Below are 27,387 nucleotides of genomic sequence, written 5' to 3' on the forward strand. Positions count from 1 at the left end.
TGTAACTTCTCCGCGGAACCGGACCATGAGATTTGCTAGTTACCACAAACAAGGACATTCGTGGCAGAGAAAAAAGCTACAGCTGGGCCCCTCCCTTTGCGTTATGGTGAAGGAATTACAGATTATTTTAAGGACAATAGTGGGAATGTTCCATTTCACAGAGCTGTTTTCAGAGGAGGGAGAGTGGGGCCGAGACACAAAACATATAAACCCATCATAAACTTCCCTGTTACTCTCCGGGAGAACAGGACTATGCAGCTATTACGAAGTACAGCGATAGTGTTTATTTCTTAAAAACTGCATTCCTCTTCTCCTCCCTCAAGAACGGCTGACCCATTTCACTGCCAAAGTCTTATGTAAGTAGTGCTTTTCCTCCCGCCTGTTCTACACCCCTGTTTTAAGGCTAGCTTTGGAAGCTGTTAAATTGAATGAGTGAAACGTCTCCTCCTCTCCTTTGGGCGGGCTGAGCGGTGGCTGGGCTGCGCTCGCCCTCGCTCCCTTGGGACAGCAGCTGCAGCTCGCAGCTGGGCGCCCGAGCCCCGCGGTGCCCCAGAACCCGGGCCGCGCGCGCGGCTCCCCGAGGCTGCCGTGTTCGGTGCTCGCCGCCTTTTCCCCGCAAGAAATGACTCCTTTTTAGCTTGAGCCAGCCAACCATGGCTTGAGACCCTGCGGGCTGGTTTACGCTCTTTCCTACGTGCTCTCAGAGTCATTGGAACCACAGGGGAGGAACCAGCGACAAAATATTGCCAGTTCTGTGAACTGGCTGCCCCTAAAATTCAGCCCTACGAGCCTACCCCCATCGGCCCCAGACCGCTTCGCCCAGGTCTGCAGCGTGGTGGCAGTGGTGGCTCCCTGTCTGGGCTGTATCTGAATATCTGAAGGATGTCTGGGGTATCTGAAGGATATCTGGGGATATCTGGAGCAGCCAAGAGGGGCTGCCACGAGGCCGAGTTCACGTGAAGCTGATCTAGTGGGAGGGTATTTTTGTGCCCTGGCCCTGAGTTAAAATAATCAAGTCATCTTAAGGAACATGGACACTGTGTGATTGCTAATGTTGTTTCCTCACAGATGTTGGAGTCCCCAGGCAGTGGGCCTGTAAAAGCTCTTTGTTTTCCTGGAATACGCATGCCTCACACGTATGCTGCAGTGCCAATTCCTCTTTAGTTACTTGGAAGGAGACCAAATTCCCTCTCCATAAGATACTCGGTGATCTTGTCAGCAAATAATAACCATTTTGTTAATGAAAAATCTCCCCACCTTGCTCTCCTCCTTCTCCCTCCTTCCAGCAAAAATACATAGGTGCGGAAAAACAGTCATAAAAACTTTTGTTCGTCCATTAAGCACACTGCCACTGGAGTGGGAATGCAAACTGGAGTTTATCCATGAATGAAGAGAGCGGCTGCCATGGTACGCTGGGCTCCTCCCACCAGAGCAGCCTGGGATGGAGACGCAAAGATGGCACCGAATGGACGCACGTCTCCCCAGGCACGATCAACCGTCGCTGCACCTGGAAGTCAGCGGTGGCATTTTGAAACTCTCCCAAGGCAAGTTTGTTTCCCAAACGAGTTTCTAGCTGTGATTTGTTTGTTTGTTCTTGAAGTGGGAAGGGAAGAAATGAGCCAGCCTACTCCAGACGCAAGTGAATTGCAGAGGCCTAGGGTTTTCACAGCACGAGCCTGACCGCCTACCTCTGTCCCAGGAAAGTGTGGAGCAGTCCAGGGCTGGCTCCAAGCAAGGAGCCCATTTGCACTAAATCCTGGTGCTTTATGTATTTGCCATTATTTTTATACTTCTCCATCATGTCACACTTTCCGTGAATGTCCTGCTCACCAGCAGAGACCAGGGACCAGTGAAACTCTGCAGGCCTTGCAGGTCCAGGGACCCCTGGAGCCTGCAAGGTGTCCATCTCTGAGCTGCTACACATCTACAGGAATCCGGGCTGCCAGTTTTTTTAAAACAAAGTTAATTTCTGAGGCCTGAAACAAATATGTATTTTTTAAAAATCTAACAATAAAGGATTTCATCAAAAGTAAAATAAATTTAGAAGACCAGAATGACACTAGCCACCATTGTTTCAATCTTCTATAAAATAACTGAAACCAGCATGTGTATTAAGTCTGCGGTTTGTTAGCCAGGAATAACCGCCAAAGTCTGTGTACAGAGAGGGAGTAATGGTGGCAGACCATGAAACATGCTAGGTCTGGATATTTTGATAAAGTTCAAAGAGCAAAGACATCATTCAGGCTAACTAACAAGTCTGCATGCAGCCTATGAGAACCTAATGGGTTGACACAACAAATATAATTAGCTTGTTAAGTTCCTGAGGGCAAGCACAGGTCCAAGCTGATCTCCCTTACATCAGGAATACCAAAAGTATTGTAAAGTACCAAAGTGAATTAGTCACAAGGCCAGAGGGAGTATGTGGATTATCTGCGTGATCTTCTACCTACCTCAGGTCAGAGAACTCCCTTGACCTAATTAATTCCCATTTGAACTGGAGGATCTCTTTGAGGAAAACACACCTTGGTATAAAATATTCAGCGATGAAGAATCAACCACAGACCTTAGCGTGATCTTCCACTGCTTAGTTACCTACATTGTTAAATATTGTTGCTTTTTGCCCGAAGTCTGAATTTGTCAAGTCCCCTCCTCCAGCCTTTTAATTTCACCATGCCTTGCTCTGTGAGAGAGAAGAGCCCTTTGCTGCCAAATTTCTTTTTCCCTACTTGCGGCTAGATCCAAGTATGTACAAGTTAAGTGCCTGCCTCTAACTGGGAACCCAATGTGCCAGGGGAAAGCCAGCAGGGCCAGGAGTGTGGGTACAAAGTGGGACTGCGTGAAGCCCATCCTGGGGCAAAGCCAGGCACCAGAGTGCAGGCACATCCCCAGGGTTGTCCCTCTACCAGGGTTCAGGATCCTGATCCGCCTGAGGCAGGGACAAACAGCCAAGATCCATAGTCAGGACGGACGTGGGCAGAAGTGCGGGTAGCAGCAGGACGTCTGAGGTCTAACAGGGGATACCTGATCAGTTTAATTGCCTCCAGGCCAGCTGCTGAACAGTTTCTTTTTAGATCAAAATGTTGATGCCTAAAGTGTGCTAAAATCCCCTTTTGGGCACTTAGACCCTTTTTTAGATCCAGCCCTGACTGCCTGTGATTGAGTCACCCCTTATCTTCTCTTTGAGAACCTGGGCAGTTGAGCCCCTCTACTAGGCATGATGAGGTGGACTTCACAGTCCTTTACTCACGTCATGTCTCTCCCCTCTTCCTTCTGGAGTTGTGGCTACTAGCACAGGAGCCAAATAAAGAGCTCAAGCAATGTTTCCTACCCAACATATTTCTCATTTATAGATCCAAGGATCTTGTTATTCCTTTTAGCCACAGAGCCACATAGCACAATCACCTGCAGCTGACCTCTCCCTACTGCTGCCCCAGGTTTTGTGGAGTTACCCTTTTACAGAATAGAGTCCCTGGTGCTCTAACCCTGGTATTGCTCACTGCAGTCAGGACAGCTGTGATTTGTAAGGCACGAGAAACTAGTCATGAAATGGTTGTCAGTTTTTTTGGCATGTACACACGTTTCCTATTCAGGTGGCCGGTGTCTCTCGGTAGCCATCAGTGGGGCTACAGGATAGACCAAGGATTTTGTAAAGATTTTGCATGGTCCTGCATGTAGCAAGGGCTGAAGAGCACTGGCCTGCAGCCCTTTGTTCTGAGACTGATGTATGGGATGTATGGGATGTATGGGAATGCCCATTGCTCACTCACCTCCACTCACTGGCGTTACAGTTTGTTCAGTGCTAGACAGCAGTTCCCATAACTGACAGCTCCTCCAATCTCTGAGTCAGACTTTATCAGTAAGGATTTTATCTGCGGCATTGCTCAAAAAAACCCAGTGCAACACAGCAGTACACAGCATAAGACAACACCCAATCCCTGCAGAACCCCTCTGGAAATTAATTGCTTAAGGGTGGTTCCCCTTTTACAGTTACTTTAAGACTAGCGTGCTGGGTTTTCACCCGAGTGAGGTGAACAGACTGATTTTATATTCTTCTACCTTTTTAATCAAATGTGATTTTCTAGCCAGACAGTTGCTTACAGAAGGAACGAAATACCTTCATTTTATCAATGAAACTCCTGATCTTGTCTTAGAAATATAAATTAGTTTGACGGGAATTATGTTCCATAATCCCATGTTGATTGGCACTAATTATGATTATCATCACTAGGCTTCCTTAATATTTTATTAATTGAAGCCTGTATCTACTCTGCTCTCATTTTGTCTGGGAGCAAAGCCAGGCCGAAAGATCTATCAGTGCCAGGTCATTTGATCTACCTGCTTTTAATATTGGCAGAGAATTGATTTTTTCCCCACTTCTCTCCATATTGCTGTTATCCCAAGACTTACTGAAAATCAAATTATTTTTCCTGGCTGTCTCTTTGAAGACTGTCAGATATAAATGAGCCATACTTACTGATTTGAAATCTCTCAAGAGATTCTGTTTACCACCCTTCTCTGTTATTTTGGGAATTTAAAGTATTTCATCCCCTCTCCGAGATGTGCATACTTCATCCTGCTCTTTGCCCACTACAGAACTGGATTGTTTACTGAGCATTCAACCTTTTCTGCATTGCGTTGGCAATTCTTCTATTTCATGCTGATGAATAATTATCGAGGGATCAGAACTGGATTCTGAGGGGTTTTAAAACGTCATTGTCATGAGCTAAACACCAAAATATAATGAAAATATGCAAGTCATGCATTTAAAAACCGGAATATTTTCAGCGCTTCTTTTTTATTTCTGGCTTTATGAACTTTGGGTCATGTTTCTAGACTTTTCTCCCCTAACTGAGAGATGGAAATCTAATTTTATTAAAAAAGAAAAGCAGTGTTTTTATTTTAATCCCCTGACCCCTGAAATTGGGGTTTTGAGGAAGTAGATCAACGATCGAGAAAATGATGATGCCACAGGAGAGCTTGCAATACTGCTACCGCACCAACCATGCTATGAGATTATCAACGCTGAAGGAGCATCAGTCATGGTGCTCTCAGTGGCAGCGAGGCTCCGGAGTCAGGCTTCTGTCCATGCCGTGCTAAATGGGAAGAACTGTTTTTCATTTTTATTTTAAACGGAAGCGCATTCTTTAGGAAGCTGGTTCGTCCATGGCCCTGGTATTTGGTCTGCGTGCGGTTCATAGCCCCAAATCAGAGGCCTCCCAGCCTCCAGTCCCTCCTCCTCCACCTGATGCACAGGCTCTTACTTGGAAACCTCAGCACTGCTTTCACACCTTGCTGCTTACAGAACCCTGGACGGGGAAAACTAGACTCCAGTATTTCCACAGTCTTCTCTAATACAGCCCTCACCCTGAAGGCGCTCCACAGGCGTAATCTCTGCCGAAAACAACTCCCCAGATACCCCCGAGGTCCACAGCATCAAACGTGCAGCGAATGATCTGCGCAGGCAAAATTTTTTGGAACCACAAGGAAATTATTCTAATGTTGCTACTCATCGTCCAGCTTAATTTCTGTCCATACTTAATTATTTCCCGAATACGTAAAACTGTCTTACCAACCATATTTAGCTTGTCCCTTACTGCTGTTACCTGTACTAGGTACTTGTTTGTATTTCCTTTTACCCTGAATCTGGAACAAACCTGAAGGGGAGACTTTCTATTTTAGTCCAGAAATTCCCCATGTTCTCAGCATCCCTCTTAAAGATTTTATTTCTCTCGGGGAGGGAAACACAGAAAAGCTCCTGCCACGGGTGAATCACCCACGCGTCTCCCCGCAACCAGACTCCAGCAGCTCTCGGAGCAGCCCCCAAAAGCTCGCCTTGAGCTCCCTCTGCCGCTGACCGTGCTGCAGAAAATCCTCCTGGGTTAGATAGCGCCTTAAAAATAACAAGAAGCGGTATTTTATCCTCAGAGGCTCCTTTAGAGCTATCATTAACGAACGGACTGTCGTCAAGGGGTGATGGCGGGTGAGGGGGCCTCTGCGGGGCACGGGGCGGCGCACAAGCGCCCAGTCTCGGCGCTCGCCGCCTCGGGCTCAAGAGCGCGCGCGGAGGGGAGCGCTGGGTGCTGAGGGCGGCGGGCCGCCAGCCGGGTTGGGGCCAGGGATGGAGGCAGGCCCCTGGGCCCGCACCGCCGCGCCGCCTCCCAGGCCAGGCCTCGGCCGCGCCAACCTCAGCCCGAGCGGTGCCTGTGAAAGGCTGGGCGGCAAACCAACGTGTTAGGAAGGCGTAAAAGCAAAGCAGCAGCAAAATCATAAAAAAAGCCCAAAAGAAACAAACGATGGCGTGGCCGGCTCCGACGCCTCTGAAGAGGGAGACGTGCGGTGGCACGGCAGCGGGCTCAGGCGGCCGCCTGCCTGCGAGGCCAGGTCTGGGCCGGCAGCCCTGGCCCTCCCCAGGGAGCGCCCCGAGGCCTCCTTTGTGATTACCCCATAATTAATGGCCGCTGGGGTAATTATTGTGAAACAAGCAGCAGCAGCGGGCAGGTGGGTGGGGGCTGGCCCGACCCGGGCCGGGCCCCATTTAGCTGCCGCCGCCGGAGGGTCTTGCTGTGCTCTGGCTGTGTGGCCCAGCCTGGCCTTGCCTTGGTGGGTGAGTGGGGGGGAAGGGAGGGAGGGATGGACGGAACAGGCTGAGGAAGCTGCTTTTTTTATTTTTTTTAAATAAAATTGCTGAGTCTGCAGGGTGGGGGGCGGGTGTCCGGGCTCGACTTTGAGCTGGCGGCCACGCTGAGGTAAGGCGGCGGGGGGCCTCCCGGCACGGCCCCAGGGAGGGGGCTGCGGGGCCGGCTCGGCCCAGGGCGGCTGCCGCCGCCTCTCCGCTGGGTCGCAGCAGGGTGGGACGTGGTGGCGCTGTGTGTGCGGGCCCTGGGCGCCTGGCCCAGCTCAGCAGGCTGGGCTCTGTGCCCGGTGACAGAGGTGGCGCCTGGGGACCTTCCACCTCCCGCAGCTTGAAGTGGAGGGAAAGGGGTTGCCCTGGCATCAGGGAAGCTGTTGAAAGCCATCGGTGCTCTGGTGGGTTAGGTGTATTCAGCGTGTCCCGAGTGACTCCTGCTGGCTTTGTAGGCAAGCGGCAGGAGCCTGAGACTGAGCATGAGGCTGCCGTGGGCAGGGATGCGCCTGTCTGCTGACTTCCTTGTCCTCCTCTCTCTTAACTAGATGTGCTTCTGTTAAGACGACCAGAGCGAAAGCAAAATGACTACCGTGAGGTACGAACAAGGGTCAGAGCTGGCAGAAGCTTCCAGGTGAGTGAAACAACCTGTGCCAGTGTGCAGATGTGGCCTTGAAGTGTGGTGCGTGTGCTCCTCTGCCTGGAGTTGCTTACTGCCTTAAGCGCAACAAAGTGAGAGGAAAAATTACGGAATATGTTATGTCTATGTAGCATACAGTCTTGGTATTTATCGCCTCCTTGAAATCCTGTTATTTAGGAAGAGGGATATCTTTAAGGAAGGAAGTGTGCTGTTGTGATTGACTTAGTTACGTTCTTTAACTACTCTTAAGGACTACAGAGTACCTAGCCCAGGTATGGTAGTTTCATGGCAGTTAGTCCTGCTCTTCTCTGGCCTTTGGAAACACTGTCAAGGCCTGTTGTAGGCAGCACCTAGCTCTGCTCTCCTAAAAGCCTCAAGTCTTGAATTCCCTGTGTGAGCAGTCACAAAGCTCATGCTTTGTGTGCAGCTGAAAAACAGGTTCTCTTAGGATGTCCTCCTTTTCTTACCTTCCACTCCAGTGGTGAAAGACTAGATGTGGTAGCTTGTGGCAGAGACCTCCTTTTCAGTTTGGGTGAAAGGTAATATGTAAGATATTCAGCATCTCTCTGGAGAAAGCCTTATCCAGAACTAGACTCCTGTGGGAGCACAAAAGAAACAATGTCCTTGGACTTGTCTGGCTTCTTATTTTAAAGGCTGGCTCCCTGACCCAAGACACAGCTGTCACTCTTCATTAGGTGTAAGAGGTGCCAGCATTACCTCTCAATGGTGCTGAGCGAGTGTCTTGGGTTCTTCTACCTCCTCTGCTGTGGAAGCTGTCTCATGAGTCTGTGTAGCAGGTTTTGCTCTCTTAGACATTAAAAACAGCTGCTAATAGTTAATTCTGCTTCTCACAAGCAAGCCTTGAAGGTGCCAGTAGAATCTAGGGTACCACATGCTCTGATATTCACCTCCAGAGCTTGAAAAGGATCTGCTATCCTTGTAGTGACCTGACCTGTGCTCCACTGCATATCTGAAGCTAAGGCCTCAGGTTCTCACTTCAGCAGCTGAGACATAGTGAAGTCAGTGTTCTTGTGTACTTAAAGGGGCTTGGGGCATGTAACTCCAGGGTACATGGCAGAATTGATAGACAGTGTTTGACGCTAAGCGTATGGGTGGTACTGGCTTATTCAGAGCAAAGGATAAAGTGGTATTTGGTACGTGTCACGTGTGCACAAGTAAAAGCCTGTGACCTGCAGCAAAAATCCTGTAACAGCAGAAACATTCATTAAACCTGCTTTAATGAGTGAAGTGTTCCAGCTGTATGTTAAGTGGAAATTCCAAGGTGAATATTGCTTGAACAGCCAGAAGCATAGCTGATGCTACACGTCTCCAGCACTTTGCCTCAGCTCTAGGAAGAAAGTGAGGAAGCTAGTCTGGAGATACTGAGGATGGAAAACTAGGCTTAAACACTGAAAATGCTTGAGGAGGTGGAGGAGAGAAGGGAACCTTCTCCTTCAGCCTGATCTGAATACAGATCATGCAATATCAGCATTGGTTGCTGGGGCTATAGGACGTGAAAAGTCATTAGGCCTGTAGCTAAAAAGGGGGAATGGCATACATGGTGGAAACAGTGCCAGTACGTGGACCTGTTGTGAAGGATGAAGAATATCTAGATCTTCTGAACTGCTACACTAATGCCTCAAACATTTTGGTTTGCCTCAGAACAGCATGGAAACATCAATGTTGAAGGTATATTCAGCTGTTCCTGCAAAAACAGCAATGATGCCAGAAAGCTACAGCAAAACTCACTGTGGCTGTGCTATTATGGAGCATGGACTACTTCTACAGAGAAGGTCGAAATGTGAATTCTTGGGTGTGGATGTTGCCCTTACTTTCTCTGAAGTTGTTCTGGGGCCTTCAAGGCTTCTTTTCAGGTGGCTGAATGAGAATTTGATCTGAGGAGACCCTTTAAGGAAGTTATGGCAAGCAGCCACAGACAAAAACTGCTGTTCTAGCACTACCTCAGCTGCTGCTGCTCTGGTCTTCCAGTTTCTGGTCTGATATTCTGCTCTGCACAAAAACACCTCTGTGCTATGGCTTTTCCTGATGCAAATGTTTGCTCTCTGAAACAAGTACTTTACTGTAATAGCATTGATGTTTTTGGATTTTTCTGACGCAACTCCGTCTGTGTATTTCCTGTACTTCCAGAGTGTGGACTGGATACTGGAGCCCTCAGCAGAATCTTCGAGTAGTTGTAATTTTTTTGAGTGAATTTTTCTTCTAAAAATCTAATTCCAATTGCTAAAGTGAGGATTGGGAGGGGAAGGAGGTGGGACAGAGGAGGTATCTTAAGAAGCACAGGTAATTAAGCAGTTGAATGAAGTGAGATGCTGCAACTTGGTGAGATACCTTTTAACTCTTGTAAGGTCAGTCAATCATGATGCTAGAATGCCAGTTGTTGTACAGGTGCCCTGCTCAAGACCCCTTATGTTATAGCTGAATGCGTCTGTCCTCCTCTAGCCTCAAAAGAAACTTTTGAAAGATAGTTTGCTAAGTGGAACTAGTACAAGCCAAGGGCTTCTGCCATGCTAACATACAGGGAAGTCTTCCCCCCTACCCCTGATAGTGTGCCTGTGCTGTCGCCCAGGTTGCTGCTCACTACTCCCTAAGTGTAAGTAACCATCCTCCCTCTGGAGCAATGAGGGGTAGCAATGTATAAAGTTGACATCTGCATTAGGATGTGATTTGTGCTATTCCTTTGCCAGCTCTCCAGTGGCAGAAGAGCCCACTATAAAGATTGATGATGGTCGTGATGAGGATAATGAACCAGACAGCTGTTTCAAGTAAGTTAATAGCATACTAAGTGCCTCATTTACCCCCAAAAGCTTGAATGTAAAAACAGAATGAAAAGGCAGACTTACTGGGCTGTTCTCTACTTCAGCAAGCCACTTGATACAGAAACTTGCTTTAATGCATTAAAACAGGCAAGTAAGTGCAGGAAGCTTTATGTCTCTAGAGATGAAAGCTCAACTCAGGAGCTGGCTGCAAGTCCATCATATTATGGAAAGCAAGTAGCTTAGGTTGTATTGCATGAATTTTTCCAACCCAATGTGTCTGGGAGAGTAAAAGCACAAATGCTGGTAAGATAAGGTGAAATCGTATTTGGGGCTAATGGCAAGTGCATGTCCCTGTCAAAATTGGGCTGACTGAAGTTAGTAATTAACTCTGTTCTTGAAGTAGTTATTTTCTGACTGTGTTCATCACTTCTTGCTGACTTAAGACAGAAGTATGCTATAGAAGTTAGTGATCTGGTAATGAGAAGACAAGCTTGTTTTCACTGGTCCTGCATGAGGAGAAGAGTGAGATTAAGTCTGCTGTCATAGTTTACCTTGTATATGACAAGATGTCTTTATAGAATCCAGAACTTGGTGCTTACAAATGCATCTCAAAGTCTTTAAGTACTTAAAGTGAATGCAGCACAACATATAACTCCTCTAGGATGTTGGCAGATCAAACGGGAGTACTGTATATACTTTAGGTTTTTTAGTGCACCTAACAAAGGTACATGTCTTTAGCCTGTGAATTCAGGTCCTGATGGACTTCCTCCATTTAGGCCGTAGGAATCACTGGATGGAGGCATGGGGACTAACTATTACAGTGCTGCTTTATATATAAAGGATTTCTAAATGTGAGGACAGCCTTCTAGAGGGTAGGCTAGAAGAGGCTGCCTTGAAGGTGAGGCCTGTTATGTCCTTGACTTAGTTGTACCCATTTCTCATCATCCCAAGTCTCCTTCCTGTTTAAAGAAGCAGATGTTGGCTGGTTAGACCATGTTTTGTCTGAACTTGACAGAGGAGAGCGGCTTATTTCAATAAGCCCAGTGAGATACTACTTCATCACTTCTAAGATACTCAGCCTTGTCTTAGACTGAGTTATTGAAGTGCTAAGGATATGCACCAAGTGGAACTCGTTTCCTCTAGAGTAGTTTGAGCATCAAGCAGCTCAGTAGCATTTGTGTGCAATATGCATTACTGAATTGACATACTTCCTGTAACTGCAGTTTTTCCCTCCATACCATTAAAGATACTACAGCAACTACAATTTAAAGGGCAAGAAAGGATGGACGTGTAAACAATACAAAAAGGGATCTGCCAGTACTTGCTATTTGTATGTTAGAACTCTCATCAAGTCCTGCTGTTAATCTACATGGAGATGTTCATTCTTACGTAGCTAAGAACTTGCAGTGCTTAAAGTAGTTAAGTGGTCTGAGATGACTTAGCAGATTGCCAATCTGTTCAAGCTCTTAGGACATCTGAACATGGAATATGCAGAGAATGGCTTCTATCTTAGTTCTTGGTGGCATATCAGGAGACTTGCATCTTGCTAGCTGAACAAAGGCTTAGCTTTAAACCAGAAGGCTTCAAGCTTACTTGCTAGGCAATAAATCTTCCTTAACTGAAAAAAGGAGTTGGAATCCTGTTGGGGCAAAGATTACTCTTGCAATTGAAAGAATTTGGCTTCAGTGCTGGCTGTCTTAAGATGCTTGGGAATCTTCAGTCTGAAAGCCAAACCGAGATTCCCTTTTAAAAGTAAAAGAGGAACCTCTTCATATTTCAAGAGCACAGAGATGGTAGTGGAGCTATTAACAAGTACTCTTTTCCAGATCCTCTGACTCCACAATAAACTAGTATCTTGTATGACATGCCATAAGAGTGATGTTCATGCTTAAGTCTTCCTCTTGACCAATAGCTACTATATAAACCTACTTAAAGCTTGTAGCTTATAAGTGGGTGTTATGTTGCAGACTTACTATCACTGAATTTGTGACACTGAATAGTGTTTTGCAGAAGTAGGAGCGCTGTGCTTCTAGGGTCTGTAGCTAATGAATATGGTGTCAAGCAAGCTGACAAAGCATTATTTTTCAAGTACTACCTTAACTTAGGTACTTCATGATCGTAACTAAGTTTCCTCTTAAAGAAATCAGTATGATACAGAACTCTAAAAACAAAATGTGCACTGCAGTAACACTGCTCTTCTATCTAATACCAGTAATAAATGTCACCTCTCCTCACTCTGTTTCTCTTCTCTTACAGTACTATTAGGAGAAAAATATCTCCATTTGTGATGTCATTTGGATTCAGGTAAATCATGCATGTTAAGATATAGGGGGGAGTTAGGTGTAGATGTTACTTCTAGTGTAAGATCATCTTAGAGTTCCTTGAAAAACAGTGACTCCAGCCCACTTGTGGAAATTACTGAACCCTTCTGTCTCTCCCCTAAAAAATGACTTCAAAAATAATTGGGAAAGATGCCTTAAACCACAGGTACGACTACATTCTCCAGGAACAGCAGAAAGGCAACTCTAAATGCTACTGAACTGAGGCAAAAGCTCTTAATGGCTTACCCTAGGTTAAGTAGCAGTCCTTGAGCAACCAGTTGGTCAGCTGTATGCTGTAGGCCTTTAAAGGTAGTTCCTTTTAAGGGAATGCCCTACCTCTTATGTGGGAGGGGCGGGCCATAAATGTCAAAAGACAGCATTGATACTTGTGAGCTTAAAGCATTCAGGTCTGCAGCACTGTTAAATAGTTGTAGAATCACTGATTAGTAACTACAGCTGCATCTGAGTAGAAAATATACAGCTCCATGTGGATGATGCACTCCTTGCAGATTACTTCAAAAATGCAGTTCTGAATCCTTGAGCAGCTTATGCGTGCAGGCCTGAATCTTGTCCAAGAAACCCCACAGCTTTTTGTCCCAGTGTGAAACAAATCCAGGCTTGTGCTCCTCAGTCAATGTCACTAATTCTGTTCTACTTCTCAAGTTGATTTGTGTTGCTGTCTTACAGAGTATTTGGAGTTTTGCTCATCATTGTGGACATTATAGTTGTGATTGTGGATCTGGCTATTGGTGAGAAGAAAAGGAGCATTAGAGAGATTCTTGAAGGTGTTTCCCTGGCAATAGCACTCTTCTTCCTTGTCGATGTTCTCCTGAGGGTGTCTGTTGAAGGGTAAGGCATGGTCAAAGGTAAAGTCAGTGTGGCAAGCCTTCAAGCTAGTCACAACACAGTACTTTAAGCTTGGGACTAGGAATGGAGATTGTCCTGTAGACTAACTGCTTGATCATAGGCAAGGGCCTTGTCCTCTGCCTTGGCTGCATGGATGGGCTGTTACCATTATATAGAGTAATCTTGTAAAATGATTTTGGTACAAGTGAGCACCTGGAAACTGCATCAGCTTTGCTATAATTTAAACTTACACTAAGTACTGAAGTATCACTTAATACACCTGGTCCACACTTTTTTTAAGTACTTCATGAGAGCCCATCTCTAACAGTAGCTTTGTACAGGCTCTTCTCTCCCTTTCTCTAACATGGCTTTTGGTCTTTATCTGACTCTTCTGGGTTGCTTGCGAGCACTTCAACCTGTGGTGTAAGAGGTTTGACAGCTGTGTGGACATCTATCTAAAACTTGCCTTGTTTCAGCTTCAGGAACTACTTCCGATCCAAGCTGAATATTTTGGATGCATTCATAGTGGTGGGCACTCTGTTAATTAACATGACGTACTCCTTCTCTGACCTTGCTGAAGCAGATCAGATGCCAAGGTAAAAATGGCTTCTTACAACTGTGGCTCATTCTAAAGAGAGAAGCTCTGGAGTCCTTACTCCACCATTTATTTGTTTCCTTGCCTGGCTGCTAGTTTCAAGGAAACTTTCTAGAGACAATAGGGTGATCCTGGCCTAAGAAGGAGGTGAGGAGAAATGGAGACTCGACCTCCAGGTGTCCAGGGCAACATTGTCCTCCTGACTTGGAGAAGCTCTGTGGCAGTAGAGATCACACTGTCTTCATTTGGAAGTAACAGGATAAAGTTCCAGTAATGCTTCCCCTGATCTTCAAGTATTCACCAAGCAGAACTTAAGCAAGATTCTTACCTAACTGTATCAGGACCCGAAATATGTGCATGTTATTAAAGTATCTGCTGACATACCTCCTTAAAGAATGAATAGTTTGCGTTAGTCCGCAAGGATATGCAAGAGCAGCTCCCCCTATGCAGTTTGCTTCTGTAGAACCACTCATAAGTGTCTTGTCTGCTTCAAAGTTCAGTGGCAGTTCAAAGTTCCTTAAAAAGCTAAGTCTCAAATGACTGAATGATTAAACAGGATTTATACTGTTCTGTTCTCAGACCTCTTAGTTGCTAGTAACAGGCTATGGCCTGTCTAGCTTCTCTTCTTACCTGTTTTTCAGGTGGCTATTTACATTTAAGTGTACACTTGAGATTAAGCTTCAGGGAACAAAAAAATTCAGGGTTAATAACAGATATTACATGTTTGGGGAGGTTGTTGCTTGCTGAGCAGAAATAACAGTAAAAGCCTGTTCAGGTGAGTAGGGCAGTTCGTAGTTCTGCTAGAGCTGTTCAGGACTTGTACCCCTGAAACCTACAACAATAAACCATGGTGTTCTTCAAGCTTAATATTACCCTTTCTTCAAAATCAACCTGAGAGATCTTAGTTCAGTGCCTGAAATAAAGCTCTAGGTTGTAGCTGAAACAGCTTTTAAGTAGCTTTAAAATGCCTTTGTATCTAGGTTTAACTTTTTTTCTTTCATGGTGAACCTGACTCTCATCTAGAATGGTTGCTGTCCTTCGAGTTCTGAGAATTGTCATCCTGGTAAGAATATTTCGCCTAGCCTCACAAAAGAAACAACTTGAAGTGGTAACTAGGAGGATGGTAAGTTGGCTTGGTAACACACCTAGGGTACTACTGCTGTTTCCAACTCTACTTTCTTCCCCAGATCACTATTAATAAAGAGTGAGTGGCAAGACTGCCCACAGCCCATTGGTTTGAAGCTAATATTGCTTAAGCAATGCCCTTGCCCTGTCACTGACAGGGTACTGCACTTCTGCCTCCAGCTTCAGTGTAGCTAACAACCTCTAGATCTCTAGTGTTCAAGCAAGCAACTCCTCCTCCTGTGAGGCAATGGCCAGCATATCAAAGTTTGATTGTGATACCACAGTGCGCTCTGATTGCTAGCTTGTGTGGTGCATAGACTGCCTTCCCTCACATGGGAAAGGTTGGGAATTTTAATGCTTATGCCACTTTCTGCAGGTAGAAAGAAAGCAACCTAACTTTCAGATGCTGTGAAGCCTTATCCTGTTGTAAGGGCTCTTTTCCTAGCTTCATCAGGAAAGCTGTCCTTGAAGCTTAAGTCCGCTTTTGTGCTCAGGAGTAAGCACTCTTGGTTATGCTGCCTGTGACTCTCTCCTTCCGCCAGACATACAAATCCTGATGACGTTCATACTGCAGTTTCCAGAATTGGTAGTGTTCCTTCCACTAAAATGAATTTTGATTAAATCAGAGCAAAAAATCTATATGGAGCCTCTGCTAAAATAGTAACATCATAAAGGTTACTCTCAGTTAGTGCTGTTAACTTTGCTATAGTAAAATAAGGCTCAACTTCATAGTCTAGATGGATGGTGTTTCCTAGTAATAGGCAACACTTATCTTTAACGTTTCTTAGGAAGACTTCTAACTCCACTCCTTTTTGGCAGGTCTCAGAAAACAAAAGGCGTTACATGAAAGATGGCTTTGACCTGGATCTTACTTACATTACAGGTTTGTAGAACTCCTGTAGGAACAAATGCACCTTGCAGCCTGTAACATCCTATTAATAGCAATAATTGCTGTTAATGAACACTGATATGAAGCAGAAGAACATTTTTAGTAGACTAATGAAATCTAACTGCAAATTTAAAACTGGCTTACTTATCTTCTGAACTAGAGAATGTGGATTCTTGGCTCTGTCCTTCTCAAGGATTAAGTGTTTTGGGAGAGGCTGTATATGCTGTACATAATGATACAAATTCTCCTGAGGTCTAGGGAACCAGAGTTAAGAAGCTATTGACTGACTTACTGTAGTATTTTGCCTCTGTGATCCTTTGGAGACTGCTTAATGGTAGCTGATCTTCAGGAGGGCTCTGTTCTGTATCAGCAGCTGATCCTGCTCTAGCAATGCTAAATGCATGACAATCTTGCAGAAATGAGCAGACAGTTCTTACAGCTAGGGTAGGAATTGGCAATTTTATAATATTATTCTCTGAATCATGTGTTTTCTCCACAGATCGTGTTATTGCAATGTCGTTTCCATCTTCTGGGAAGCAGTCTTTCTATAGGAACCCTATAGAGGTAAAAAAAAAAAAAATCCCTCTGCTCTGACAAGTTCAGTACTTCGCTTTTAGGTTCCCAATAGTTTGTCAAGTTGCTTCTAGTGCTGCTGGTTGGAATGACTAATCTAGTCCACACAAATAGTGGTCTCCACTTTGCTGTGCTGCTCATGGTGTAGACTTCTAGCTGAGCCTGGTGAGATGTATCTTGTATGCAGAATGTGGACATATTGGTGCTCTGATAGCCTTTTTTTAAGACTTCAGAGAACCAGATCAGTTCTGTCCCAGGCTAGTAATAGTGTGAGTAGTCAGCATTATCTAGTCTTCTATTTTGCTGACATCACATGTCCTCTTTTAGGCCTTCTTGGGGCAATGCTGCCTCATATTAAGCATAAATGTGGAGAGGAAGGAGATAGTCACAGCAGTGCTTTTGAACAGATGAGAACCTGAACTGTTGGGCTGTAAAAGCTTGCTGTCCGAGTACTGTTTGTCTGTGCAGTTGCTGACTTCACTAGGAGGAAGTGAGGGGGTAGTAGAAATAAAGAATAGAGCACTAACTACTCTGAACTTGGAGTTACTGTCTTAACTTTTCAGGAAGTTGCGAGATTTTTGGACACCAAACACAAAGACCACTATAAAGTCTACAACCTCTGCAGTAAGTATGGTTATCAGTCTTTCAATATATAATGTGTAATTAGCACCTAAGCAGAGAAACATCTCTTAAATGTGATTCTGACAGCATGAGATCTTTAAGAATTTCAAATCTATCAAAAGTACATAACTACCTATGCCTACTAGTTTCTATATGACTATTGATCTGAAACATCGAATGATCAGTGCTAGCAAAACAAACACTTGATGCCTTGCAGTTCAGACTTCCTTGCCCATGCGGAACAACTGCTTCCATGTTCTGCAACTCTTTACATGGTGTGTAGAAAACCAAGAACCTGGACTAAAACTTGAAGTGATGTTGGAGAGTTTTCTAGTGAAGGCTTAGAAGGAGGAGATAAAGGAGGAGTTAAAAGCCCTCTTGGTCAGAGATGACTGAAATGAAAAAAGCTACAGGCTCAGCTATCCCAAGCTTTATTTTCAGATAAATAGTATAGCATCATAGTATAGCAACTGGAAGCTGGCAAGGTATGACACAAAACAAGAACTGATACTGAAGCCCTGAAAAGGCAGAACTCATCTGCCAACATGACAGAAGCCTTGGAGGAAGCTGGCGGTAGCTCCTCACAGCTTGTCTGTAGGTGGCTAATACTTCAGAGCACTAACTTTCAGATCCCTAAGTAATCTGTATGGGAAGGAATGGCCATCTTTGCCCATAGATGAACTTTGACTTGCAAATCAAAGGTGTGGGGAAACGGAGCCTGTTTTCTAGCCCAACGTACTGATGGTTTTTTCCTTGGATCTGTCGTACTGTACTTGAACAGTCTAGTATATGCTCAGAACAGCAGTCAGTCTTAAGCCACTCTTGTGAGTGTATTCTCTTTCCTAGCATAACCCTGGATTTTTTTTGTAGGCGAAAAAGGCTATGACCCCAAGTACTTCCATTACAGGGTGGAAAGGATCTTTATTGATGACCACAATGTCCCAGCGCTACAGTGAGTCTTGTCCAAAAAAAATACAAGGCAGTAATAGTTCTAGATGACAGCTTGATCACACTAATTTCCCCCTTACCTAGGGACATGCTGAAGTTCACTGCCAGTGTCCGTGAGTGGATAAATCAAGATGAAAAGAATATCATAGCAATTCACTGTAAAGGAGGCAAAGGTAGGACTCTTTTGTCTGTGCATATCACAAATTACTTGCACACCATTCTTATCCTGGCTTCTTTAGTTTAAGTACAGTTTCAAAACACAGCAGAGCTAGTATTTGTCAAGCTACACTAAACATCTTATGCCAACAGTGAATAGTATCAGTATAGTGCTGCCTGTTTAGTGTTGCACAGCCCTGTTTCTAGGTAGTCCAAATCAGTTCTTAATCTAAACTGGCACCTGATCTCTAAAATGATTTTCAGCCAGGACGGCAGGAAATTATTGCACTGACAGAGGCTGGGAGTAGGAAGCTGTTGAGGCTGGCACTTTCAGAAGTGTTAAGCTGCTGCTGCAGCTCCCAGCCAGCCTGTCACCTACACTGTTGCATGAATCAGGATACTTCCTGCATGATAACGTAGCTAGAGTTGTTGAATTCCTGGATGGGGGATATCCTGGGTACTGCTACATCTGAAAGATGCACAGGCCTTATGAGATAAGGAATACGATGTCCTCTCCTGAGGACAGGCTAGTGCAAGCTTCTCTGTGTGAGATGATCTGCAGGTGCTTTCTGTGTCTTGTAGTAGTGCAGCAGCTGTTGAAGTATGTAGATGGCTGTGCAAATAAGCAAAATTACCCTGTACACATCTGCCCCATCTTCAGCTGCCTGCTCTTACCAGTCTAAATGCTTGGATTAAACCAGGGGATACTTAACATATATTTCACATTAGGGAAAAAGGCTTCCATAGCTTAAAAGGTTTTACAAAAGTAGGCATTGAAACTACCCACAGGCCAAAACCAGCCTGAATGTGTGTGGGGGTGGGGGGTTACTCCTCCACCTTTGAAGCAGTAAATCCAAATGTAAGACAACAATGGAGTCCTTATGTTAGCAGTCTTGACTGCCTTAGTAGGCTGGAAAAAACCTGAGGCAGAGAAGTAACTCCTGAGTTCTAGGATTGGCAAGTACCAGTCTATAGTCTTATCTAGTGTGGGATACTTGACTCTGTCCCCTGCTGAATGGAAGCCACGGATGTGGGTCAGCTTCCTAAATCTCTGTAGTAATCCCACAAGACTGTGGTGACTGCTTTCAAGGAACAAGTTAGCCAACTGCTGTATCTTGTCTTAAACTTATTCTTCTCAGAAATACTCTTTGTGGACTTTTGACTATTCTAGCGCTACTAATCTCATTCTTTTCTGTCATGGTTTATAACTTCATCTTTGCAAAAAGAATTCTAAATACCTCTGCAAATTTCTGTAGTTCAACCTGTCTCACTCCTATTACAGGCAGGACTGGGACAATGGTCTGTACCTGGCTCATAGACAGTGACCAGTTTGAAAGTGCAAAGGTAAAAACTGTTTCTCTTTCCATTTGATTCTTCTGGTGTTGAAAGTGCTCCTGTAGAACTTATTTAACTGGTGGAATGCACTAATCTGCAAAAAGTCTATATTGAAAAAATGACACTGTAAACAGTCCTTGAAGAGAGCTTTATGTAAACTCTTTTCTGACAAAGATTTGGGACAGTGGAGCCTAATAGGATACCAGCTTTGAAACAATTTTTTGGGGGAGGCAAAGTAGACTAGGATCTTGAGCAACATCTTTTAAACTGCCTAGGTGGCTTTTGAGTGTGCTTTACTAAAGCTAGCATCAGTGTTCTTAAGCAGCCTTGTGGGGTTCTTGCTTTCTTTACCACCCCCAAGTGGTGTGGAACATCAAGATTTGTGTGTGATGTTGACTTGACTGCCTGAATTTCTGCCAGAAGCCCTCCTTGGAAAAGGGAGAAAGATCAGGAAGTGCCCAGCTGGGGCAGACTTGCATTGATACTACCAGACCTGGGATACTGATCTGGAGACCTGGGTTGCTAGACAGCCTAGAGTGACCTAGGCCTTTCAGTGGTGTGCATGTCAGTTTGGTCTCTTCCTTTTTGCTGAGTTTAGTCTGTAGAGAACCAAACTAATGTTTAACTTTGCTACAGACCACTCTAGAAATATTGAACAATTGATGTAGAATCATCTGAGTGCAAGCTCTTTAAAGGAAAACAATTATTATCTCTCTTCTCAGTGACAGACTTAATGTATCTGGCTTCTACTTAGTAATTCCTGTTCTAGTTGAGCTCTCTTAGGAGGTACTAAAACAAGTAATTTCTACTGCACCCCTTCACTTGCATAACTTGGTTTGTGCTCTGTTGCTAGGTTTGCACTCTGCTAAATTTGAATGAGTTAAAATTGTATTACTGTCTGCTGCCTGGGAAGGGAAATGGTGGGGGTGTCTTAACATTGAAATCCCTCTATGTAGGAGAGTTTGGACTACTTTGGGGAGAGAAGAACTGATAGAAGTACAAGTACCAAATTTCAAGGAGTTGAAACTCCATCCCAGGTAGGTCTGAGCAAGTCCAGCAGCAGTAGCCAAACTAGCTCTGAGATTTTTAAGTCATCTTCTTTTCTTGCCTTGTTTTGAGTTGTAGCTTCCTGCTGTGTTCTGAACTCCCAACTTACTGTATTCTTTATTCTTTCTTTCCTTTATAGAAAGGGCTATCAACTGGTAGGGTTGTACCACATCTCCCTCTCCTTTGTCCAAACTTTCCTTATGCTTCTGTTCGTAACTTCATTAGATCTGGTTCCTGATATCCAAGATGCATTGACCCTAAAGACAGTTGGGGTGTGCATCAGTGGCTTGCTGAAGCCTGTAGCCTGGCCTGGGAAGGGCTATGGTACTGCTGTGGTTGGGTGGAAGAATGCGTCCTGCAGAGATAGCAGCATGTTTAGTGTTTTCCCCATAAATGCTATCTCAGACCTCAGTTTGGGGCCCTTACTCATCTTCGTTCACCACATGACACGATATTCACAGGTATGTTGAGACGAAGCTGGCAGCTGAGGCATTTCAGTTGCTGGTGTAAAACAAAATGGAGTGCGACTGTCTCTGAGTATGTGCTTCTTGTTTAAAATAGAAACATTGTTTGGCTCCCTAAGGGGCAAAATACTTAAATGTACAATATTAACTTGTCACTCCTCCTGGACTCAAAAGGGAAGACTTCCTCTTGAAGTGCCAACTATAGATACTGCTTGCAATTTAGTTGTTGAACCTGTCTCAACCCTTGATATAAGGGTTGCTTGACCTGGGGAGTGGGGGGGAGAATGATTGAGTACTTTCTACTTGGCACTGGAATTAAGGGAGCTAAGAACTTGGAGATCTATTTAATCCTAATCCTGACAGGAATTAGTCTGTGTGGGGTGCAAAAGCTGTACATAATGTGTCTGGGTTTTTTGCATTACAGAGTAGGTATGTTGGGTATTATGAGATCCTGAAAAACAAGTATAACTTGAAACTCCCACCAGAGAGAGAACTCAAAATAAAAAACCTCAAAATCCACTCTATACATGGTAAGAACTCTTGAACTTGGCTATTCCTCTATCTGGTAATAGCTTCCTAGTACAGGTGAACTCTGTACTGTCTCTCTTGCTAAGCCCATAATAGGAACAAACTTACTAGGATGTGAGTTTTCAAATGGCACAGTTAAAATGCAGTGAAAAGCACATTGGAATACAATTCCCCCCACCTGTGTTCTATCTTTTTCTGGGTGTCTGGTCAAATGGTGGCTCACATCAGACCTGCTCTGTTCTGGGAGGGAAATCTGTTATCAGGTGAGGTTGATATATGGAACTGGATTCATTAATGTTCCTCAGCTTGATATACATCTGTTTCTCTGTACATGTAATAGCAATCCTGATAAAAGGCTGAATAAAAAAATTCAGCCCTATTCATTCTGGGGGGTGTTAAACTGCTGTTCTTGTCCAGTCAGTGGAACTAGACTCTGTGTAGGCCACTCCTAGCAGGACTTGCTGCTACTTCAAAGTATAGCTTTCAACCACTGAAGCTTGAGCTGCTTTCAGCTTCCAGGTTCCCTAAAATATATTGAAAGGCATTTTGGAAGAAGACGCTTTCAAGTAGGGTTGAATCACTTTGTTTTAGTTACCACTTATGTTTCCAGCTAATGTATGCACTCTGATAAAATGCAACTTTTTCTTAGGAGTTGGGAAAGGCAATGGAACTGATATGAAGGTGCAGATAATAATGAGGAAGCAAGTTGTACTAGAGTGTGTATGTGCCAGTCAGGCTAACTGCAAGGTAAGAATATTATGAACTTGTGTTAGCTGAGTCAACATATAAATCAACTTTCAGTTTCTATGAAAGTGTGTTCCTGAGGGAACTGAATATTGTACATGAGTACCTAAATAAATGAACATTGTAAATTCTCAAGGTAAAATATTTTTCCTATAACTTAGCAAGGCTTGGATAATGGAAATATGGTGAAAGACTTCTAATTTCCCTAGAAGTCAAAACTTAAACACAAGTAACAGTTTACTCGGGCATGAGTGACTTGAATTGTTGGCTACTGTCACAGTGCTGCAACCACTTGTTTGCAGTGAATGAGTAGCTTGGTATTGCCATGAGTCTTGTCTCCTTGTCTCTTTGTGGTAGGCTTTAATAAAAGTAACACTTTATTCTGTTACCCAGCTCTTCTTTGATTCTGAAAATGACTCTGTAGTCATTGGCTTGGAAGACAGCCCTGTTATAAGTGGTGATGTGAAAATCCGATTTGAGTCACGTTCTGTAAGTATAAGAGCATGAAGACAAGCCTCTGAGCTTGAGTCAGAGCAGTGGTGCAAGCTGCAGCTGGATCTTGGCTGGCTCTACTGCTGTGTGGAGCAATCTGCCTCCCTCCTGAGTGACTGCTGCTCTGTGGGGCAGCTCCATTGCATCAGCTGTTATTCCATCCCCTGTGCAGTGAGTGGTGGAGAAACAGCAAGTGCTGCTGTATCAGCCTGTGCAGGAGTGGGGGGAGTCTGGCTGTTCATATGTGTATTGAATTAAGATGTCTTAGTTGTACTGCTGCTTTTAATGAGTCTTAACTTCATCATACTAAGTTTGGCCCAGTTTCAACATCTCAGTGAGAATAACTATCTGGTGTCATATTGGGCTTTTCAAGTGTATGAGCTACAGCTGGAGCTGTAGCTTAAAGCAAACTAGTGAGAGCAGGTGGGAATTCTCCTCTATCTGTAAAAATGAGTCCTACTGTCTAATAGAGTCCTTAAACAAGGTCTTTATGCCTAGGATCTCCCAAAAGGCTATGATGACTGCCCGTTCTTTTTCTGGTTCAACACTTCCTTTATTGAGAATAACAGGTAAGTGATCAGTGACTGCTTTCAGATCCTAACTTTTGGTGTCTAACCAAAGCTGACTATCCCTAAACATAGTGCTGAGAGCTGAGGTAGCTGGCTGATAAAGCCTCTTTTGACTTGTGTGGTACTGGTCTGACTCTCCATTTTAACTTGTGAATGGGCACTGTGCATACCTTTACTTGTGTTGTGCCAAGTGCTTTAAACATGTGAGATCTCTCTTAATCAGCTTAATTTATTGGACTCTTCCTAGCTCTCTTGGCATTTAAGATAATTATATTTAGGAAAAAGATACTGCTAACTACTCAAGCCATAGGTAACTCTGCCAACCTCTCTAGTGTGGCTGCCTGAGCAGCTAGAACTTAAATTCAGCAGATGCTGATGCTTGGGATTCTGAGGAATGGCTCTTTAAGTTTCTGCTTCTCAACCCCTTGATAAGGTGAAACTAGTGGTAGACTCTCTTTATTGAGACTAGAACTTTTGCTGGTTGGTGTTCCATCAGAAGCTTCACTTATCTGTCTTTCTAGTAGAGTGTAGAAATACAGAGACATGAGGTCCTTCTCCTGTGTATCTAAATGTAAGTGCACTGTTCCCCTGTTTAGAACCTCACAGTATATTTACTCTGTGAAATAGAAAGGGAACTGTCTTTACTCAGTTGGTTCCATCAGTGTGTGAGGGGAGGCAGCAATGAGTCTGTGTTCACAACTCTAGACTTAATACTGAGCCAGCAATGCACCTTATAGTCTCCCTGCATCACTGCATCTAGACTAAACTACTGACAAGCGTCAGCCTGCTGGCTGATAGCACTGCAACAGTACCATCTCTGCTGCAAAGGCAGAACTCAGTCTTCTGATTCAGCCATGGCTGACTAGCAGTTGCTGCTTAGTGATCGCTATAAACAAACTCGGTAAGCAGTAAAAGTAGAGAACATGGCTGATAGGCCTGATTGTATTTGATTCAGTATTCAAACTGACCTTTCTGGTAGTTAAATTCCTGCCATATGTGTTTCTACAGAGGCATTTAGCTGAAAATAATACGAGATTGTTACCAAGTAAAAATAGCAGATGTATCTTGAGGCCCTGGGAGTAGGGGGCCTCAGACTACTTTCAAATGAAAAGCCCCCTGCAGGTATGGCTGATGTCTGTCTGAGCTCAAGATGCAGGGCTATATTTAATACTTCAGAGCTGAGCTTGAAGTTCTTTTGGTTACCTTAAAGCAAAGCATGTCTCAGGTGGTAAAATACATGTCTGAATCTGTGTTTCAGACTCTATCTTCCCAGAAATGAGCTGGATAACCCTCACAAGTCTAAAACGTGGAAAGTCTACAGTGAGACGTTTGCTGTGGAAGTAAACTTTATTGAACCATAAGGGAAGGCTGAAAGAAGAGAAACACTTGAAACTCATCTTCATTCCTGAAGAATGTCTTGCTCTTTCAGTGTAAATTGAAGTAGTCTTCTTCCAGTATACTTAATGTATTTCTGTGTAGATACAGCTTCTCAAATAAACGATGACATGAAGTTCTGTTGTGCAGAGCAATAATACTCTGAAGAACTAGCTTAGTGTCAGCTGTCATGTTAATGAGTTGCTGGATCTTCTGGAGCTTTTACCTACAGATAGTGGATGCATTACATGATAACTGGATGCATCCACATACACATATCCTTCTTCTATTAACTGAAGACTCTAATGTTCTTGCTTGGAGACAGACAGTTCTGACAATGGGTGGAGAACAGCGGTCTGCAAGACACCACTGGGAGAGTTGGACACCTCCCCTCAGCATCAGGGTTTTTCACAGGTCAGTAGGATGGGAATTTGGGGGAAGGAGAAACAGTCATCTAGCACAGGCAGACTAACACTTTTTGAGTAGAAGTCCTCTGATGAAGAGTGGTTCAATGCCAAATGTAACTCAAAGCCCTGCTTCACTGGATGTTACACCTGGTCTGGGAGCTAACTGGCAGCTTGCTGTGGTGTTGGAGATCCTCCTACAGCAGGGGAGTTCTTGCAATACAAGAAGCAGGTTGTTCCTTTGTTACTTCTTTCGGCCTCCACCCTCTGTCTGGCAGTCTCTGCTCTGCCATTGTATCCCTGCACTCATCAGCATGCCAGTTATCTGGGGTTTGCCTCTGCCTGCATGTGAGGGGACTGATCTGCGCTTTTGTATCTCTGGGCTAATACTGCAAATACTTACTGAACATCTCTTAGCTGCACCTAGCCCTGTGATCTATGAACTGAGAGGACGATTATTTTGCTTCAAACTGTTCTCAGCAGTGTAGCTCTTCTGTGAAGACTGCTCAAGCCTTCCTTGTTGTGAGGCAGTTTGAGGTTGGCTTTTTGGTTCTGGTATGTACTTAGAGTACTCTGGATACTCAACATGTGGAGCTTTTTATTGTCAGGAACCAAGAGGAGAAAGTAGAGGGACATATAGCTTCCTGTAGTTAATGCCCAGTTAATGAGGTAGGCATAGAGCCTACACCTTCCATGCGCTTATTTGGAGGTAGTGGCATACTGCAAAGTACATGAGTGTGGACTCAAGTGTGGCTATTGCTGTGGGGTCACCTGGGATTTGGGAGCAGGAGTGTCACCTGTATCCCATTAGGTGAGGGTTTCTATGAGGCCTGTTCTTCAAGTCATGATAACCTTTTTGCTTCTCTGGTTAGATTTTTCCCATGTTACAGCTTGCGCCTGTTGTCTTGCCCTCTTCCTGTGTGTCTGAAGAGTCTTGGCCCTACATCTTCCCACTATGTAGTTGTAGACAGCAATGGCATCTCCCTTCTGCCTTCTCCCAAGGGTGGACAAACCCTAGTTCTTGCCACTGTCCATCTTGGTGTTCTCCTTGACTTGCTCATGTATGCCAATGCCTTTCCTGGTATTGGGGAGCATGAAACTGGACATTGTATTCCAAATTTGGTCTCAGATGTGAGAGGCATGAATGGAGGGCTAGAACTGCTTAACTTGCTGGCTCCACAGCCTTGTATGCAGCTGGCCTTTGTTGCAAGGGTACATTGGCTCATGTTCTACTTGACCACCAGGCCCTCTTTCTGAAAAACTTTCTAGCCCATTTGCCCTGAACATGTAGTGCTGCATCTATCATCAGAGGCTGTAAGAACTACCTCAGAGCTGTTACTGCACACAAACTCCACAATAGGCCACTGCTGAATTATCTACATACCTAGAGCTGCCCCTCAAGGTTGAGGAGTGTTGGCAAAGTTAATGCAATCCCTGTAACTTTGCCACTGTCAATGTTTGGCTCTGGAAAAGGAAGAAATCCTCCTGATGTAGGAGAATGAAGCTGTGTCACTAGAGGGCGATAGAGCAAGAACAGGGAGAGGCCTCTGTCCAGACTGCCTATACTAGGAATTGGAATACAAGGTGTTACTCTATTGCGGCCAGGAGTGGCTCATGCCCAAGTTCATTTTAGCTTAGCTCTGAGGATTGTGCGGTCCTCAGATGCCCTTTCTAATCATGTGCATGGCAGTTACTGTGAACCTTCTTTCTGCTTGTGAGGCAAACTAATCTCATGGCAGCAGAGGCTGTTACTGCCAAAAGTCAACCCCTTTTTTTCTTCCTTCAAGCTGAAGCATGCAATTAAGCAACAGCTACTGCATAAGCAGGAACGAATAACAAAATAAGATAGCTGCATAGGAGATGCATTGAAGAAAAAAGATCTCTGCCTTATGGGGCAGAAAATAGTTAACAGTATTTCCTCAATTCTTTCTTCAGCAGCAAAAACACTGCAGACAACCTGTTCTGCTTTTCTGAGTGATGGAGAAAGAAAGATGCATCTGCAGGTTCTTCAGAGGAAAAACTTGCATTGTTTAGACCCTGTGTTCCTTCAAGAGTAGAACTTAGATGACCTCTACAAAGCTTTCAACTATGCTGGACTCCTGGCATTCTTCTGGCAAGAAACTTGCTCTTAGTTAACTATCATGTTCATTAACCATGAGTTAAACCTTAATAGTAGACCCGGCTTCAGTACTAGGAAAGCCATATTAGAGTCTCTGAAATCTTTTGTAGTAGATAACAACAAGGTGCTGTGAATAACAGCAAGTTTGGTAACTTACACTCTTCTCTCAGTTTTGAGAACTTCAGTGATTCATCGATT

At 44.4% G+C, this 27,387-nt stretch overlaps 1 protein-coding gene across 4 annotated transcripts; it reads left to right on the forward strand.

Moving 5' to 3' along the window:
- Positions 1 to 1,439: 1,439 nt before the first annotated feature.
- LOC104146514 (phosphatidylinositol 3,4,5-trisphosphate 3-phosphatase TPTE2) lies at positions 1,440 to 27,265 on the forward strand. Of its 4 annotated transcripts, none has more exons than XM_009678573.2 (19): positions 1,440 to 1,544; positions 7,171 to 7,256; positions 9,968 to 10,045; positions 12,296 to 12,343; positions 13,048 to 13,209; positions 13,683 to 13,802; positions 14,825 to 14,924; positions 15,746 to 15,809; positions 16,315 to 16,379; positions 16,952 to 17,012; positions 17,880 to 17,961; positions 18,042 to 18,130; positions 19,396 to 19,457; positions 20,405 to 20,485; positions 21,384 to 21,489; positions 22,137 to 22,234; positions 22,625 to 22,720; positions 23,222 to 23,292; positions 24,551 to 27,265. In XM_009678573.2, exons 2-19 carry the CDS (start codon positions 7,207 to 7,209, stop codon positions 24,651 to 24,653), a joined length of 1,536 nt encoding a protein of 511 aa, XP_009676868.1. In that variant the 5' UTR covers positions 1,440 to 1,544; positions 7,171 to 7,206; the 3' UTR covers positions 24,654 to 27,265. The 4 variants fall into 4 exon arrangements, with proteins under 4 accessions (XP_009676868.1, XP_068786050.1, XP_068786049.1 ...); XM_068929949.1 differs by lacking the exon at positions 1,440 to 1,544 and adding an exon at positions 6,516 to 6,600; XM_068929948.1 differs by lacking the exon at positions 1,440 to 1,544 and adding an exon at positions 6,687 to 6,746.
- Positions 27,266 to 27,387: the final 122 nt, after the last annotated feature.

The sequence above is a fragment of the Struthio camelus genome, chromosome 1, assembly GCF_040807025.1.
Source record: "Struthio camelus isolate bStrCam1 chromosome 1, bStrCam1.hap1, whole genome shotgun sequence".
Lineage (NCBI taxonomy): Eukaryota > Metazoa > Chordata > Aves > Struthioniformes > Struthionidae > Struthio > Struthio camelus.